Source organism: Astatotilapia calliptera, chromosome 17 (assembly GCF_900246225.1).
Source record: "Astatotilapia calliptera chromosome 17, fAstCal1.2, whole genome shotgun sequence".
Lineage (NCBI taxonomy): Eukaryota > Metazoa > Chordata > Actinopteri > Cichliformes > Cichlidae > Astatotilapia > Astatotilapia calliptera.
This window is the reverse complement of record NC_039318.1, coordinates 38,798,755-38,814,471: the sequence shown is the minus strand read 5'-3', so window position 1 is coordinate 38,814,471 and position 15,717 is coordinate 38,798,755. Positions and strand designations below refer to the sequence as shown.

Here is a 15,717-nt window from a genome sequence, read left to right as displayed (position 1 = left end):
TGTTAATTGGCTGGATTTAGAGAACGGAGCGCATGGCTGCTCCCCCGCGCCCGCTCAGCGGCACTGATCCGTCCGGCCTCGTTAACACTACAAAGTCCCCGCGACTCATTACCAAACCAAAAGAAGCAAGAGTTTCCACAGCCCTTTTACTGTGCCATAAACTCGGCAGAGAGGAGGGGAAGCACGGCAGGAATGTGGCCGCTTCGCTTTTTCGATTGCCGGGGAAGTGCTGAACAAAAGCTCCCAAAGAAAGCTCGGAGTACTAATCATATCTGTTCACTTGCTGCTGGCTCGTAGCCTCCCTTTCCCCCGTTCATTGTGGGCTTCTAAGCTGCTGCTGCTGCGCGTCCGCAGCATCATCGTGTGAATCCCGAACGAATGGAGGACGGCGAACAGAGACAACAACGGTGTTCCAGTGCGAGCTGATGCTCGCGTTTTCACCCCGAGTTTAATCACTGTTGTCGTGGGAGCGCATTATCGTTAGAGGCCAATGACGGATTTCACAGACTCGCATTTCCACGCACCTCGCACAAACACATGGAACAGCACCGTGTGGACCTGTCTGCCGTTTAATTACCGACAAACGCACACCGCTCTCACGCATTCGTGAGGTGCTCTCGATAAAATGAGGCAAGTTAGATAATGGATCGTTTCTAGCAAAAGCAGGTCAGATGTGAACGCGTCGCCTTCGACGCAGAGATGCTGTAACTTGTCGTCGCAGAACACTCCAAACACACAGAAAACGTTCCGTTCATACAAGCCGAAGCCAAAGAAAGCGTCTTACCGAAACTTTTCTCCCTTTTCTGCATTTGTTGAGCCGCTGGAGCAGCCGAAGCACCACCATGCAACCCGGAACCGCCTGGACCGGAGATCAGCTGTCTGCAGGCAGACTGAGATCAGGCTTTGTTAGAGAGGGAACAATCCAGCACGGCGGCCAAAGTGGAATGAAGAGAAGGAGAAACGCCGGCTAATAAAACGCAGGCGGATGCGTTTGCTCCCGTCGGGCGTCGCACAGTGTGTGAGAGCACGTTTATCGGTGCGCAGAGAGAGGCAGGCAGCGAATGACAGAACGACAAAGAGATGCTTCCCCTCCACGACACTGGCAACCTCATCACAGCGGCTCCTGCTGCATGCTGCTTGGCTCATCAGCAGGCAGAGCAGAGGTTACGCACAGCGGCTCCCTCACCGAGCAGTAAGCGCGCTCTTCCCAAACTCTTACACGTATGAAGCCTTGTTTTCGACGCTATTTCTGCCACCTTTGTTTTCAGTGAGGCTCATTCTTCTGATCACTCACCTCTCTCAGCAAGTTTCAACCGAAGCCTAAACTAAAGCAGCGAATTGAAGCAGCTACAGATTGCCAGAGTTGGAGCAACTGGCAGCGCAGGTCGCCACATTGACCTGGAGCTTGGAAACAAAAGACTTCCAGGAGCGACTGCTTGGTGTGTCAGCAGCTAGCTACAGGTGGAAGCTGCAGGGAGCTCGGGTCTGTCAGAGACTGAAGTTTCTCTTAGTATTCTCCCACCTCCAGTCTTCTCAGCAGTGACACGATATGATCAGTTATTAGCAGCTGTTTGGTTAAAGGATACCTCCCGTACACGCCCACTTTCTTTGATTTTGGAGGGTCTACATTATAGATACAGAAGCAAATGCAATAGTCCACGTGTAGGTAGAGCAGTTTACTCCTAACACTGACACTAATATTGAGATGAGCAGCTCTCAGAGAGTCACAGAGGTAACTCCTTGCATTGTTTATTTCAGCCTACAGTACATCTGCACAGGGTTCTAATTATTAACATTTAAAAAGATCAGTCCGAGTTTAAGCCCCCAAAAGAGAAAGAAAGCACTGTCTACTGCTTGCACCTTTGTTTGGTAAAAGACTAGTGTGAGAAAATGCAAACATCACAGTGCATATAATGGCTCTGTGATTACACCAGCCTGTGGCAAAGGGAGGTCTCCAGCTGGGTTAACATCAACAACTCTGATTATCATCTCGCCATAGTTGCTTTTAATCATTCTTGTATTAAAGGACAAATGCATTCGCCAGGTTTCCGTGTCAAGTCGTGCATCAATTAGCGACCTAGTTTAGATGAGACGAGGCAGCGAGGAGGCCCGAGTGTCACGGTATGGTTACCCCATACCTTCCTCCCCACCGCACCACTGCTCCCTATCACACACACAGATGTGTCATATAAATATGATGATAGACAAATGAAAGTGTGGAAGGCACTGAAGGAGGAGACACAAGTCAATAGTTGGCATGCAACTCCAGCCAAAAATGCAGCAATAATGAGTTGGGTCATAAAATGCTCTCCGCGCCATTATGAGTGATGAGATGCATTAAAGCTGACAGGGTATTACCTGCCAGTAATTAGGTTTTGTCATGGATTGAATTATTTCAAGGAGGCCTATCTCGGTAATCATGCAATCTGCTGCAGTGTGTGTGAGGCTTCCACCCCTCTCCTGGTGCCCTTCCACCCTCCTTTCACTTGCTGTGTTCAGCCAATTATTCATTCTCCGTATGAATATAAGATGAAGACAGAAAGCAGGAGTGTATGTGGAGAGCGGGGGGAGCGGTGAGCATCGCGCGGCTAGCCGGGTCTTGTCATGCACCATACAGTACTCTGCCAAACGCAAAACCGGAGAAAGGGGACTTCTGCTACACACTATGACCCCAACCATCAGCCTGTAATGAAGACACAAACGAACGTGCACCAACACCAGACACGCTCTGAACAGCCTTGCATACATGACATTTCAGCAGGAAGCAAATCTGCTACATTTCCATTCGATCTCTTCCCTGGGAGCTCAACCAGCTCTTTACACGCAGCCCTCGCTGGGGCTAAGCTTTGAACCAAGAGAAGCAGAGCACTGATAACACATACCTTGAAGGAGCTACAGCCAGGGATGCCCAAAACAAATACTGCCGTGGTTTCGTCTTCTGTGTTCTCTTGACTTTGAATGAAAATCTCCAGAAGGTAACTTTGTGAGAGCTCGGCCAGCTCCCGCTTTTCTAAAGAAAACTTTGCCGCCAAAGTTTTATGGTTTGATAACTGTTAATAGCTGAGCTTTGACCCTAAACTCTGCTCCCCTCGCTGCTCTGTGGCTCCTGCAGCTCTGTCACAGAGCATCCCTTTCCCCCTTCTCCTTCCCTGCTTGTATCTCTGTGTGTCTCTCTGTTTCTCTGACAGGGAAAAGCAGCGCACAGTCGAGCCTCCTCTCCTATTTAAGCCCCTCCACCAGGTCCCCAGTCAGCAGCACACTCCAGCTCATCCAAGAAGCTGACAAGCACCGTTAGGGAAGGCAGCGCATGTTGCTCTAATGGACCTCATTAAGCTCTACTTACAGATGTTCTCTTAACATAATTGATCTGCAGCGAGTTGAGAGGACGGCAACCTATTCCCCAGCCCCCAATTATGGCCCGGTAATTAGATCCCCAACCTCCAGTTCTCCACATTCACCCTTCTAACATTCCGAAATATCAAAGTATCTCTTTCTCTCAAAGCGACCACCCCTCCCTACACCACCTCACCTCCGTGTCTCCTCCCTCCTCCCCACAAGACACTATTGACAGTCAGATCTGCTAACCTTTGTAGTGTAGCCAGATTAGCAGTGAACTCACTGCTATTGACAGCGCTCACTCAGTTTTCTATTCCTCCTTTCTCTCTCCTTGCCTTTTCATCCCCGTTGGGAGACAGAGAGAAAGTGAGTGGCACAGATGGAGGAAAGGGAGAGCGAGCGAGGGGGGAAACTGAGTCGGCATACGCCATAAAACATCCTAATGGTAATATTTGTCTTCATCTTTTACCTCAAATAATTCCTCTGATGCCAACTTGGAATAGAAAAGGTGTTGGGTGGAGATGCCAGGAGCTACAGAGTCGTGATAATGTAGCTTAATAGTGCCAGTCAGTGTCACTCCTGTAGCCCCAATGTTGAAACAGAAAGCGGTCGAGTAGAATGTCCTACTTTTGCATCACGTAAAAAACAGTTTATGATGAAAAGTAATAAAATATTGTTCCCAGATCTTTAAGTTTTCACAAATGTAACAAAATAGTTTTTCAGGATGTCAGGAAACGGGACACATACTCATTTTACATCGAGTCCACTTTGGTCCTAACTGATCAAACTCAATCCCTGATCTCAACGTAAGCTAAAGAAGTGCAGTTTCAAACACATGCATTCATTTTTCTACATGATAAATGTGTCTAAGTAAAAACTTTGATGTTTATTGTTTTATATATATTCAAAAAAATTTGATGAAATTTAAAAACTAACATTTCTATTTCCAGCCACCAGGCTGAAGAAAGAGTCCCACTGGGCTTGGTTAGCCTGTGGGACTCCGGAGGCAGCTGACAGGTATCGACAGGCCAAGCAGAACGCGACGCGGGCGGTGGCGGAAGCAAAAATTTGGGTGTGGGAGGAGTTTGGAGAGGCCATGGAAAAAGACTTTCGGACTGCCTCGAAGAGATTCTGGCAAACCGACAGGCGTCTCAGGAGGGGAAAGCGGTGCTCTACCTGCACTGTGTGTAGTGCTGGCGGAGCGCTGCTGACGTCGGCTGAGAAAATCGTCAGGCGGTGGAAGGAATACTTCGAGGACCTCCTTAATCCCACTGACACGTCTTCTTCATCTGGGGACGAGGGGAGAGACCCGCCAATCTCTGGGGGCGAGGTCACTGAGGCAGTTAAACAACTCCCTGGTGGCAGAGCCCCTGGGGTCCACGAGGTCCGCCCCGAGTTCCTGAAGGCTCTGGACGTTGTAGGGCTGTCCTGGTTGACACGCCTCTGTAACGTTCAGAATCAGAATACTTTATTGATCCCTGGGGGAAATTATTTTTTGTTACAGTGCTCCATTATAAACCAACATTAAGACAAGACAGACAATACGCTAACTAAGAATAGTACAATATATACATATATATACATACATAAGTCACTCATTAATAAAAAGCTGGAAAAGAAACATGTGTAGTTGTAGCAGCAAACAGTGTGTTAAGTGGATGCGTTGTACAGGGAGATGGCCACAGGCAGGAATGATTTCCTGTGTCGTTCAGTGGTGCTTTTCGGTAATCTCAGTCTCTCACTGAACGAGCTCCTGTGACTGACCAACATGTCATGGAGTGGGTGGGAGGTGTTATCCAACATTGTCTTTATCTTGGACAGTACCCCTGGACTGGCAGACCGGGGTGGTGGTCCCCATCTTTAAGAAGGGGACCGGAGGGTGTGTTCCAACTACAGGGGGATCACACTATGGCAGGGTGCTGGAGAGGAGAGTCCGCCCGTTAGTCGAACCTCAGATACTGGCTCTGTCAGGGCTGCCCTTTGTCACCGATTCTGTTCATATTTGTTTGGACAGGATTTCTAGGCGTAGCCAAGCGGCGGAAGGCTTCCACTTGGGTGGTCTCAGGATCTCATCTCTGCTTTTTGCAGATGATGTGGTCCTGTTGGCTTCATCAGGTGATGGCCTCCAGCTCGCACTGGAACGGTTCGCAGCCGAGTGTGAAGTGGTGGGAATGACAATCAGCACCTCCAAATCTGAGGCCACGGTCCTCAGCTGGAAAAGGGTGGAGTGCCCACTCCGGGTCAGGGACGAGAGCCTGCCCCAAGTGGAGGAGTTTAAGTATCTTGGAGTGATGGGAGAAGAGAGCCGGAGATTGACAGACGGATTGGTGCAGCGGCTGCATTGATGCGGACGCTGCACCGGTCTGTTGTGGTGAAGAGGGAGCTGAACATAAAAGCGAAGCTCTCAATTTACTGGTCGATGGTGGTTCGGGCATCTGACAAGGATGCCCCCTGGACACCTCCTGGATGAGGTGTTCCGGTCATGTCCCACCAGGAGGAGGCCCCGGGGCAGACCCAGGACACGCTGGAGAGATTAAATCTCTCGGCTGGCCTGGGAACGCCTTGGTGTTCCCCCGGATAAGCTGGAGGAGGTGACTGGGGAGAGGGAGGTCTGGGCCTCTTTGCTTAGGCTGCTGCCCCCACGACCCGGCCCCGGATAAAACTGAAGAAAATGGATGGATGGACATTTCTATAGTAGACAGTGAAAAACAGAACCTTTCCTTTAATTCTTTATCTATTAATTGTAATGAATTAATGTAACGACTGTGGAGGAGCTCGGTATCAGCAGGAAAAGCTGTTAAAATTTATAAAGAAAACCAATTAAAAGCATGGCTGCCTTCATATTTTTCAAAGCCATGCAGGGGCCATATCCCAATCCTTGTTGGCCGATTCTGGCCCCGGGGCCTTATGTTTGACACCCCTGGTCAAGTTCAAGTTGAGAAAATTTGGTAACCTGACACTCAGCACATGTTATTAGTCTGTGTCAGTGACCTTCAGTGTTCATGTTAGAGACATGTGCCATTATAGACACACACACACACACACACACACACACACGCACACACACACACACACCAGAGGTGTGGACTCGAGTCATTAATTTTATGACTTTAGACTTGACTTGAAAAAATGTTCTAAGACTTGTGACTTGACTTGGACTTTTACACCAATGACTTGGGACTTGAATTGGACTTGAACCGGTTTACTTGAAAAGACTTGATATTTTACCCCAAATATAAAATTTAACATGCATATTATATAGAGATTGAAAATGTGACGTCATTCACGGGTAGAACCGCAAAGGATTCTGGGAACTCGTGGCAAGCGGTACTAGCGCACGCAGGCTTTCAATTGAAATCAGTCACACAGCGATAAAAAGAAACACAAAAATGTCAAGAAGCTGTTGTATTATTAACTGCAATAGCCGGTCGCATGACAGCCACGGGAAGCCGACGGGTAAAGAGATCGGTTGTTATCGGATTACGTCGTTGAAGAGAAATTGTTCAGCCATGTTTCCGAAGTAACAAAGAGGCGACTGGATTGCAGCCATTCAAAGATCAAATATAACGTCCTAGAACCCTCCAGCTCACAGGTTAGTCTGCTCCAAGCATTTACACGAAGGTCAGTCTGCTGTTGTAGTTAATGCGTCATTTTTCTTAACATAATTGGTGATATAGGTTACAAGCAAGTCTGGCGCTGAACAGAAATTGTGGCGCTATGCTCCTTTGTTTATTGTGCATAAATAGTGAATTATCCTGACACAATATTGCGTTTCGCTTCTGTTATTATGGTACATTGACAAAAACATATACTTTTATTCACAGGATAAAACAGTTGTTTTGTATCACTAATTGCCCAGTACGATTACAGCATACAATATTATTGTCACTGCTACATTTCTGTGATGCTACCAGAAATTATTTCCACTACTAATTAATTACCATTGAGCTCAAAGGTCCTATTAATAAACGGTTAAGGAATGTGTATTTATGACGACGATTTGTGAGACTGGTAAATTTATGATACGTACGATGGTCTTTCGTTCTACACGGTGCATTTCAAGGTCCTGCACCCATCCGTCGGTAAACTGTACCTGGGCTTGTTGCAGTGACCGGAAGTTACTAAACTTCATGAGTGTATGCACTCACTCCAAGAACCGTATGATTATAAATATGCATATAAATATGCTACGATGAGATAGCTGACTTCATCTAACTAGCAAATGTTGTCCAGGCTACGTTGGTGATGCAGTTTTTTTAATATGTATGATATTTTTGTCATGCGATTTTAAAGCTGGTCCTACAACCGCATCCAAGAATAACATGCAGCTTATCTCAGAACTGTCGGTGAAAATTATTCTTGGAGCTAGGTTTAATTGAGCTGCATTTTAAAGAGGTGCAATTTCACAATTTGTGTATATTTTCTAAGTTCACTATTTTGTCATGTGTTGAGAAAAACACAGATTTTAAAATTACATGGTCTAATATTTACATTTAGCATAACTGCAACATTATTTTTTCATTTTTTTTTTTAAAGACTCGAAAGGACTTGAAATTCAAAGTTTCAGACTTGAGACTCGACTCTGACTTGCCTGACATTACTTGAGACTTGAGGATAAAGACTTGAGACTTACTTGAGACTTGCAAAACAATGACTTGGTCCCACCTCTGACGCACACACACACACACACACACACACACACACACACACACACACACACACACACACACACACACACTGTAGGCGTTTGTTTCTAACTGTCCTGTAAGTAGAAATACTCTGAACACGCTGCATATGGACGGATTTGCAAATATAAAATTTAAATTTTACAATAAAAACAAACATCAGGTTAAAAAAACTTCTCATCCCAATATTTTTGTACATTAATTTTTCTTCTGATATTCAAATATTAAACCAAAAATATTTGTTTATTGTTGTGTAAACCTGTTTAAGCAAGTCGTTAAAAAACATTAATATAAGAAATTTTGCTTGCTGATATAAATTAAGACTAAACACTAAAGGAGGCAGCGGTTAAAATCAGGCAAAAGCCAAAGTTAATACACTTAAAAACACTGAGTTGTGTTGGAGTCATTTGTCCAAAGGACCATGTAAAGTAGATTCAGACCAGCTGATTATTCAGACCCAGAATCAGCTGACTGATTTATTTTTGATCTTATTATGAGACTGAAGGACGATTTATAATTCTTTTTATGTTTGAATGTTTTTTTCTTATGCAAAAATAAAGATTATGTGAATTATAGAAATGTGGATGCTATGGTAATGCAATTGTGCATAACCGTCCAAAAACCCAACACTCCCAGAGGCTGGCATCCAAAGTGGGACTGAATCAGGTGGTGAGTAGAGGGGGTCAGTTCACTGGAAACCAGAACAACAAACACTGAGTCGCTGGGCAAAACTGGCAGAGATTCTCAGGCATAGCTGGAGGTAAATACACAGCTGATGATCACAATGTATGCAAAGAGCCAGCTGGAGGTCTGGCTCCACCCAGGGCGTGGTTACCTGCTTCACCTGCAGCAGAAGAGAGAAAAACAAGCATGCCTGACAATATTTCAGTAATCTGTGCTCATTTATTTATTTATTTAAGATTCTGATGTTTAATTATTACAGATATGTTTCCAGTAGCCCGTGTCTTGTATCTCAAATATTACACCAGAAATAATTTGTTTGTTCTTTTTCAACCAAGTTATTAGAAAAACATGCTAATAAAAGACTAAAAAACTACACCGATCAGTTATTTATTGTGGAACATGTAGCTCGACGTTTGTGTGTAAAGCTTGTGTATGAACAAACTGCCTGGTCATGTCAATGTGCATTATTTCACTATGGGAATAATAATAGCAATAATAATTAGTATTATTCTTAACAATATTACTGAAAATATGAATAGAAATGATGAAGAAACAGAGGGTCTGTGTGGGAACTGGGAAGAATAATCACCCTATGCTGGAGATGACACAGGGTAACCCTCGTTGGTCGTACTGTGTTGTTTCAGACGGGGGTGGTGTCATTATTGGTCAGGTGAATAGTGTTTTTCTTCTTTTCCCAATTTCTATTGTTCTGTTCGATCCCAAGCACACCAGCAGACAACAGAATGAATGATCAAGGTTGCAGCAGCCCAGTAAAAGTCCGGACCTCGGCCTGACTGACGCTGTGATGGGACTTTAAAAGAGCTCTGCACAAACACAAGCCTGCAAACGTCAGTGATCTGAAGCAATGTTGGAAAGTTTCAGTTTTTCACACATTGCTTTTGCATTGCATAAATGATGACATGGTGTGACTGTCCCGTGTTGTAATCTTTGTTTTGTTGTGTTGTTATTATGAGCAAAACCCAAATCCTGCTCTAACTACGCGCACATCAGCAGCACATAGAGCACTAGAGACGTTTAACTGGCTACAACAAACAGGACTGGCTAGTTTTGTTTGTTGTAGTCATAATTTTTAGTATTTTATATAAATACTATGTACTCTTTAATTTTCAGTATGTACCCTTGTTGCCCTTGAAAATGAAACTTTTAGCATTACTAGTTAGAAAACTCAAACAGGAACTAAAAATGTGTTTATCACAGTGCAAGATGAGCTGTTACAAGCCAACAGAGACACGCGTCCTGTAAACTGGAAACCCTTCTTTCATTTTTTCATCTTTACTTCAAAGGCTAATTGTTGCTAAAGGTTATAAGACTCGAATTCATTTTTTAAAGCAGTCTTCGAGACATTACTCAAAAACATCATGTATTACACATTATTTATTATTTTTCTTAAAAGTAAAGGAGTATGTTTGGTAAATACCAGTTAACAATAAAACTTTAGGCTACAGTCTCACACACCAACACAAATCTGCACGCTATCAAAGACACACAAACAATCTTTCTTTAGTGTTTACATATGAACACAAAGCAAAAGTTAAAAATCAGCTGCGCAGTGATTGGGACTTGCAAAAACATAGGAGGCTGCCGACCCATCAGTAGTAAGGACTTTGGGCTTCTGAGCACTGATCTTGAAGCCATATGGTTGAGTAAACTGGGCGACGTCGTATAGGATGTCTGTAGCCTCGGCGTCATCTTCGGCAACGATGGCACTGTCATCTGTGAACATCAAGTCGGTTGCAGATTGGTCATCAGCGAACTGGACTCCGTGGCAGCCGTTGAAGGTCCTGCGCATAACTGCAAAGTTGAAGAGCCGGGGGGATACCACGTCAACGTGCCTGACGCCAGGACTTGAAGTCGAAGGCAATCACTGTCCGCTGTCCACATCGAACCCTTCGCTCGATCAGGTGGTGAAGAACAAAGACCTGATCGCACATGCTGCGAGACTGCTCGCAATGCTTTTGTAGGCTTGACTGAATGATTTTCATGAAGACCTTACCAGTGATGGAAAGGAAATTCCACGATAGTCCTTGCACTTGCAGGTGTTGTCTTTCTTGTGAAGTGGGATACTGTCTGTATCGGTACCCTTTTGGCTAAGATTAGCCAAGGGGCTGATCAGCTCTGCAAAGACAAGCTTTGAGACAAACAACGTCTGTGTCGCACTCTTTGCAGAAATGGTGCACAGCAGCACTGTTTCGGGATACCGCGTTGCATAATCTACCAGAAACTATACAGAGCAATATCCATGTGTGCTTGGAAACAATGTGTTTCATACAACAGTGCATTTAGATCAAAATTCTGATTGCAAAAGCTGCCAGACAGGTTTAAAATGAATATAAATACATAAGCATGTTTTATTTAAATTATGTGACATCCCTCAATGTCATCTTCTCATGCATCTCTCCAACATTAATGCTGAGCTTCATCACTGGGCTTGAGCGCTAGGACTCCAACTATAATCAGGAGACCAATCAACATTTTTCAGTTTCAAAGTCCACATTTTCCAAGCCTCAAAGCAGTGTCCTTTAAGACTTTCACAGGGTTGTGAATTCATCCCCCAGAGTCAGAGGGGTAACAAAGAGTTCTACTTCACTGTCCTGAGGCGTCTGAGGAAGGACGCTCAGAGGAAACGACCTGAGCTTTGGTGGAGGACATCCAGCTCACATTGCAAAGACACAAAAGAGCAAAAAGTGTTAGAATTCTGACAAACAGACTGTTTTAAATAGAATATCAATCAAATTTGTTCCTATATTTATGGGTGAAGCCCTGATACAGCTCACCGTTAAAATCCTTTCTGACACCAAGACTAAAACAATCTGTTGCCAACGTGTCATAAAAACAGGAATAGACGATGACTAATATGTCCATTCGCTTCCGCTTATCAGGGTCGCGGGGGGCGCTGGAGCCTATCCCAGCTGTCATAGGGCGAGAGGCGGGGTACATCCTGGACCGGTCGCCAGTCTGTCACAGTGACAGACAACCATTCACTCCCGCATTCACACCTATGGGCAATTTGAATTAAACAATTAACCTATCCCCACAAGCTGCATGTCTTTGGACGGTGGGAGGAAGCCGGAGTACCCAGAGGGAACCCACGCAAACACGGGGAGAACATGCAAACTCCACACAGAAAGACCCCGGCCTGATGGTGGAATTGAACTCAGGACCTTCTTGCTGTGCGGCAACAGTGCTAACCACCGTGCCACCGTGCAGCCCGGTGCATCAGAAAAAGCAGCATATATTTTTACATAGCTTGTGTTTAAGGTTAGATTTATCGCCCTCTATCATGGTTTGGTGAAGCAGTCCTGAGTTTGTCTGACTTCAGGTAGCAGCGAAAGGACAGTTGGTAGAACCTTCACTGAAGTTTTAAACTGCAAGTTTTTTTTATGTAATATTCTGAAAACAGATTCTATAAACCTGGAAAGTTCAAAAGTTGTATTTGCTGATATAAGATATATCGCTGAAATCAGATTCAGATTCTCTAGTTTCTGCAGAGAAATGATTTAAAGTCTTTGATGATGCTGATATTAATTTAACATTATCCTGAGCTTGGGACTGTTAGCAATGAAAACACAACTAATGTCCTGCACAACAGTGGCAGAAGAACTTATTGTCACGTTTCAGGAGTAAAATATTAAATAAACTGTCATGTTTAGTATTGTGTGAAATTCTGGATGTAAAATACAGAGTTGAAAATGAATTTGATGATGATCTTAAAGTGGATGATAAATAGAACTTTATTGGGATTTAAAAATTCTAAAAACAACAAAACAGGCTTTAAACAGAAATACAGGAACACCAGGTTAATGAGACACAGCTCCAATCAAATCCAAGAAGACAAGACAGCGAAAGCAAAACTGGAAACAAGGCAAATGAGTTCATGCTACCAAAATAAAACAGGATATAACAAAATAAGAGCACATTTAACACAGAAACAGACACAGAGAACACGGGGGAGGCAGGATAATGAAATCAGGACGGGAACCAAAACAAAGGAGCGAGAAAGTCGAAAGAACAGTGACGGCAGCCAGGAGGCAAAACAGAGGAGCGGCCAGAGGCCAGTGTAGGTGGAGGGGACAGGATACCCCAGGAGGCTCAGGCTTAAAGCTGCCGAACGTCGTAGAAAGCCTCAGCTACTCTGTGATGTGATGAATATTTAGAGCAGTGTAGTTAGATAAAAAGATGAAGTCAATTTAATTTTATCTATTTATCACAAGAACCCTCAGTGCAAGGTGCTTTGTTTTTAAGGTAAAGACCATAAAATAATACAGTGAAAACAATCTGATGACCTTCTATGAGCACTTGGTGACAGCAGGAAGCAAAAGCAGCCTCTGCATTAAGCTTAGGAGAACCTTCACTGAAATGAGAATAGTCCAGAGTGTGGAGGCTTCAGGCTGTAGGTGAATGCATGCAGACTGGGCCCGGTGAAGAGGAGACGAAGGTAGACGGTGTGATAAGCCTTCACCGCTCTACCTTTACAGTAAACACTTTATTAGTGGGCAGCTGTGTGAGGAATTTGAAAAGCCAATGATTGATTCAGTGTGTTACACAATCAGTACTGATTTTTATCGCTTCTTTAGTCGCATCTATTCCCCTGCTTTAGTATTACTAATACAATGCATTATTAACATTTTCAGACTCTTCTTATTCTACAATAATTTAATAACTTAAATGTGCTGAGTATTGTGCTGTCTGTAATAAGAATCTCAGAATATGTGAGATCTTACTTATTATAGGAGAAATAGATGAAAATAAACAAGAAATTATCAAGAAAGTAGGGCAGCTTTCTATTAAAGCTGAAGTGGTAATAGCAGGGTAACAAGGCAGAAACAAGAGCATAATAATGGGGGTCATTTCTAAATTATTACCACTCAGTTACCAAACTGATAACTACTTAATATCCAAGTAATATGATGGGAGCAACAGTGGCTAACATGTCTCAGGCTTTGGTGTTAGACACCAACAAATAACTGCATTTCAGAAATGAAAGATCTGACATTTTAGAAAGCACCAGCAGTTAACTAATTACAGTTGATTTATCTTTGTATTGTGCGAGTGTGTGAGGATGATTAGTTTTTCAGTCATTACAGACACCATTCACCCACATAAAGGTGATTAATAAAGTTACCTCTTCTTGGATGTAAAGGTATTTGGAGAGCATGTCGTCTTCTAATGGAACAAATGCAAATTTGCAGACAAATCACAGCCACATAAGCAAAGCACACTAACAATCAAATAATATAAAAGAGACGTTTTAAAAAGCCTGTGTGCCTCTGTGCTGTCTACATGGATCATTATTGAAGGAACCTCCACAATGTCAGCTGAGTCAATCAGAGTTTATTCCATTGGTAGGGATAAGACACAGAGGCTTGCTATAATGGCTCATGTTAGATAATAGCCAAATGGCACTCATTTTCCAAGAAAAATATCAGCAGTCAATCAATAATGCATTCAAGGTTCACTTTGAAAGTGATCTTCTGCTTGCAGCTAATATCATGTGGCTGCTCAGCTCCAGCCCTCTGTCTCTAAATGAATTACCTGGCTAAATAATCAGCTGCTATGGTGTCACTGGCTGCTGCACAGCAGATATTTATCTCCAGGGAGGACAGCTTAATATTGCCGGAAACATTCATATGAGAGGAAGATAAGCAACTACGTGTGAAGATAAGATGACTGCTATCAAGCAGCCTAATGATTTTCAACTACCACATGTCAATAATAGGAAAGCTTATGCATTTGTAGAAGTTCTGCTTTATTGCCGATTTGCATAGAAATTGCCTTATTTTAGACTAAATAAGGACTTTTCATTCACTTAATATGGTTCTTTATCCAAGGTCTATTATAAGATATGGTATGGTTTGTGTGTCTGTGCTAGTGTGGAGCCCACTGACCGATACACAACACTTAGGAATCACCTATTCGTTCAGTTGTTGCTTACTCAATACAGTTATACTTTATGCTCATTGTGACTTTTTTCATGCCTTTCCATTCACTGTACACTACTGGAACCTGAATATACTAAAATAATGTATTCAAATATTTATTCAGTATAAGCTTTAACTGGTGTAATGTTGATTCAAACAAAAATAATATTTTAAATGTTTTTGACCAAATATAAAATGAAGGGTACAACTAGTCCTTGCTGCAGTACTGAACAGGGACAGTTCACTTAATGCTCTAAAAGCCCCTCAGATATATTTAGGTATAGATATTGCAATTAAAGAATCTGTATTGTATCACATCCTGATAAAACTGTGTAGAGGAAATATGTTATCCACGGCACGGCTGCTGACATGCATGAATTACAGCTGCCTCCATAGACCCTACAAATGGTTACTGATGAAAATATAATGGTGGACTGCGCTCTCCCTCTGTGGTGCAGCGTTGGCACATGAAGACCAGAGGAATAATTATTATTTCAGGAGAACAAATATTACCCCTTGGGCTCCAATTATTTTCATGCATTGGCTTGTTTGGTGTCTGACTAGGTTCTTTTTTAATGGTAAAAAAATACTTTTGAATCCACCCCGTGTGTGAACATTGAGCTACTACTGATGCATATGATATTGACTTGATATTCTCACTGTATCTGACCTCTGCACAGCTAATACCACCATGCAGTGTCAGTTTATCTTTCAGTATTTTCTAAAACTTTATGTTGGACATGTCTAAGGTAATCTGTACATCTACGTAGTTCTCAGCGTTGTGGAGCCTCCCCGTCTGTGGTAATAGTGTAGATGTAGTACCTCGTAGTGTGATCAAGATTCGTTTATGTAATAGATATAATTCGTAAATGACACACATCAAACTGTTCCCTGATGCTAACGCAGATGCAGAGCTATTAGTGATTAAAACATGCTTTGGGACGTCACTCTGTTATTAGTACGGTGCGCGTACGAGTAGGTGTTAGCTATGGAAAACGATTTGTTTAACACCACCAATGAGAAATGCAATCGAAGAGTACAAGGCCTTAAAGCCTTCAGCTGCTTCTTCTGTA

The 15,717-nt window shown here is 43.3% G+C and overlaps 1 protein-coding gene across 4 annotated transcripts in view; it reads right to left on the bottom strand.

Moving 5' to 3' along the window:
* Positions 1-3,518, bottom strand: part of lmo3 (LIM domain only 3) — a 51,171-nt gene extending 47,653 nt beyond the window's left edge. Inside the window, exons 1-2 of one of the 4 annotated variants that reach the window (XM_026146771.1) lie at positions 2,883-3,518; positions 785-890 (exon numbers count right to left, since the gene is read on the bottom strand). In XM_026146771.1, the coding sequence (XP_026002556.1) occupies positions 785-809 (25 nt within the window). In that variant the 5' untranslated portion in view covers positions 810-890; positions 2,883-3,518. The other 3 variants (XM_026146772.1, XM_026146774.1, XM_026146770.1) reach the window with 3 other exon arrangements.
* Positions 3,519-15,717: the final 12,199 nt, after the last annotated feature.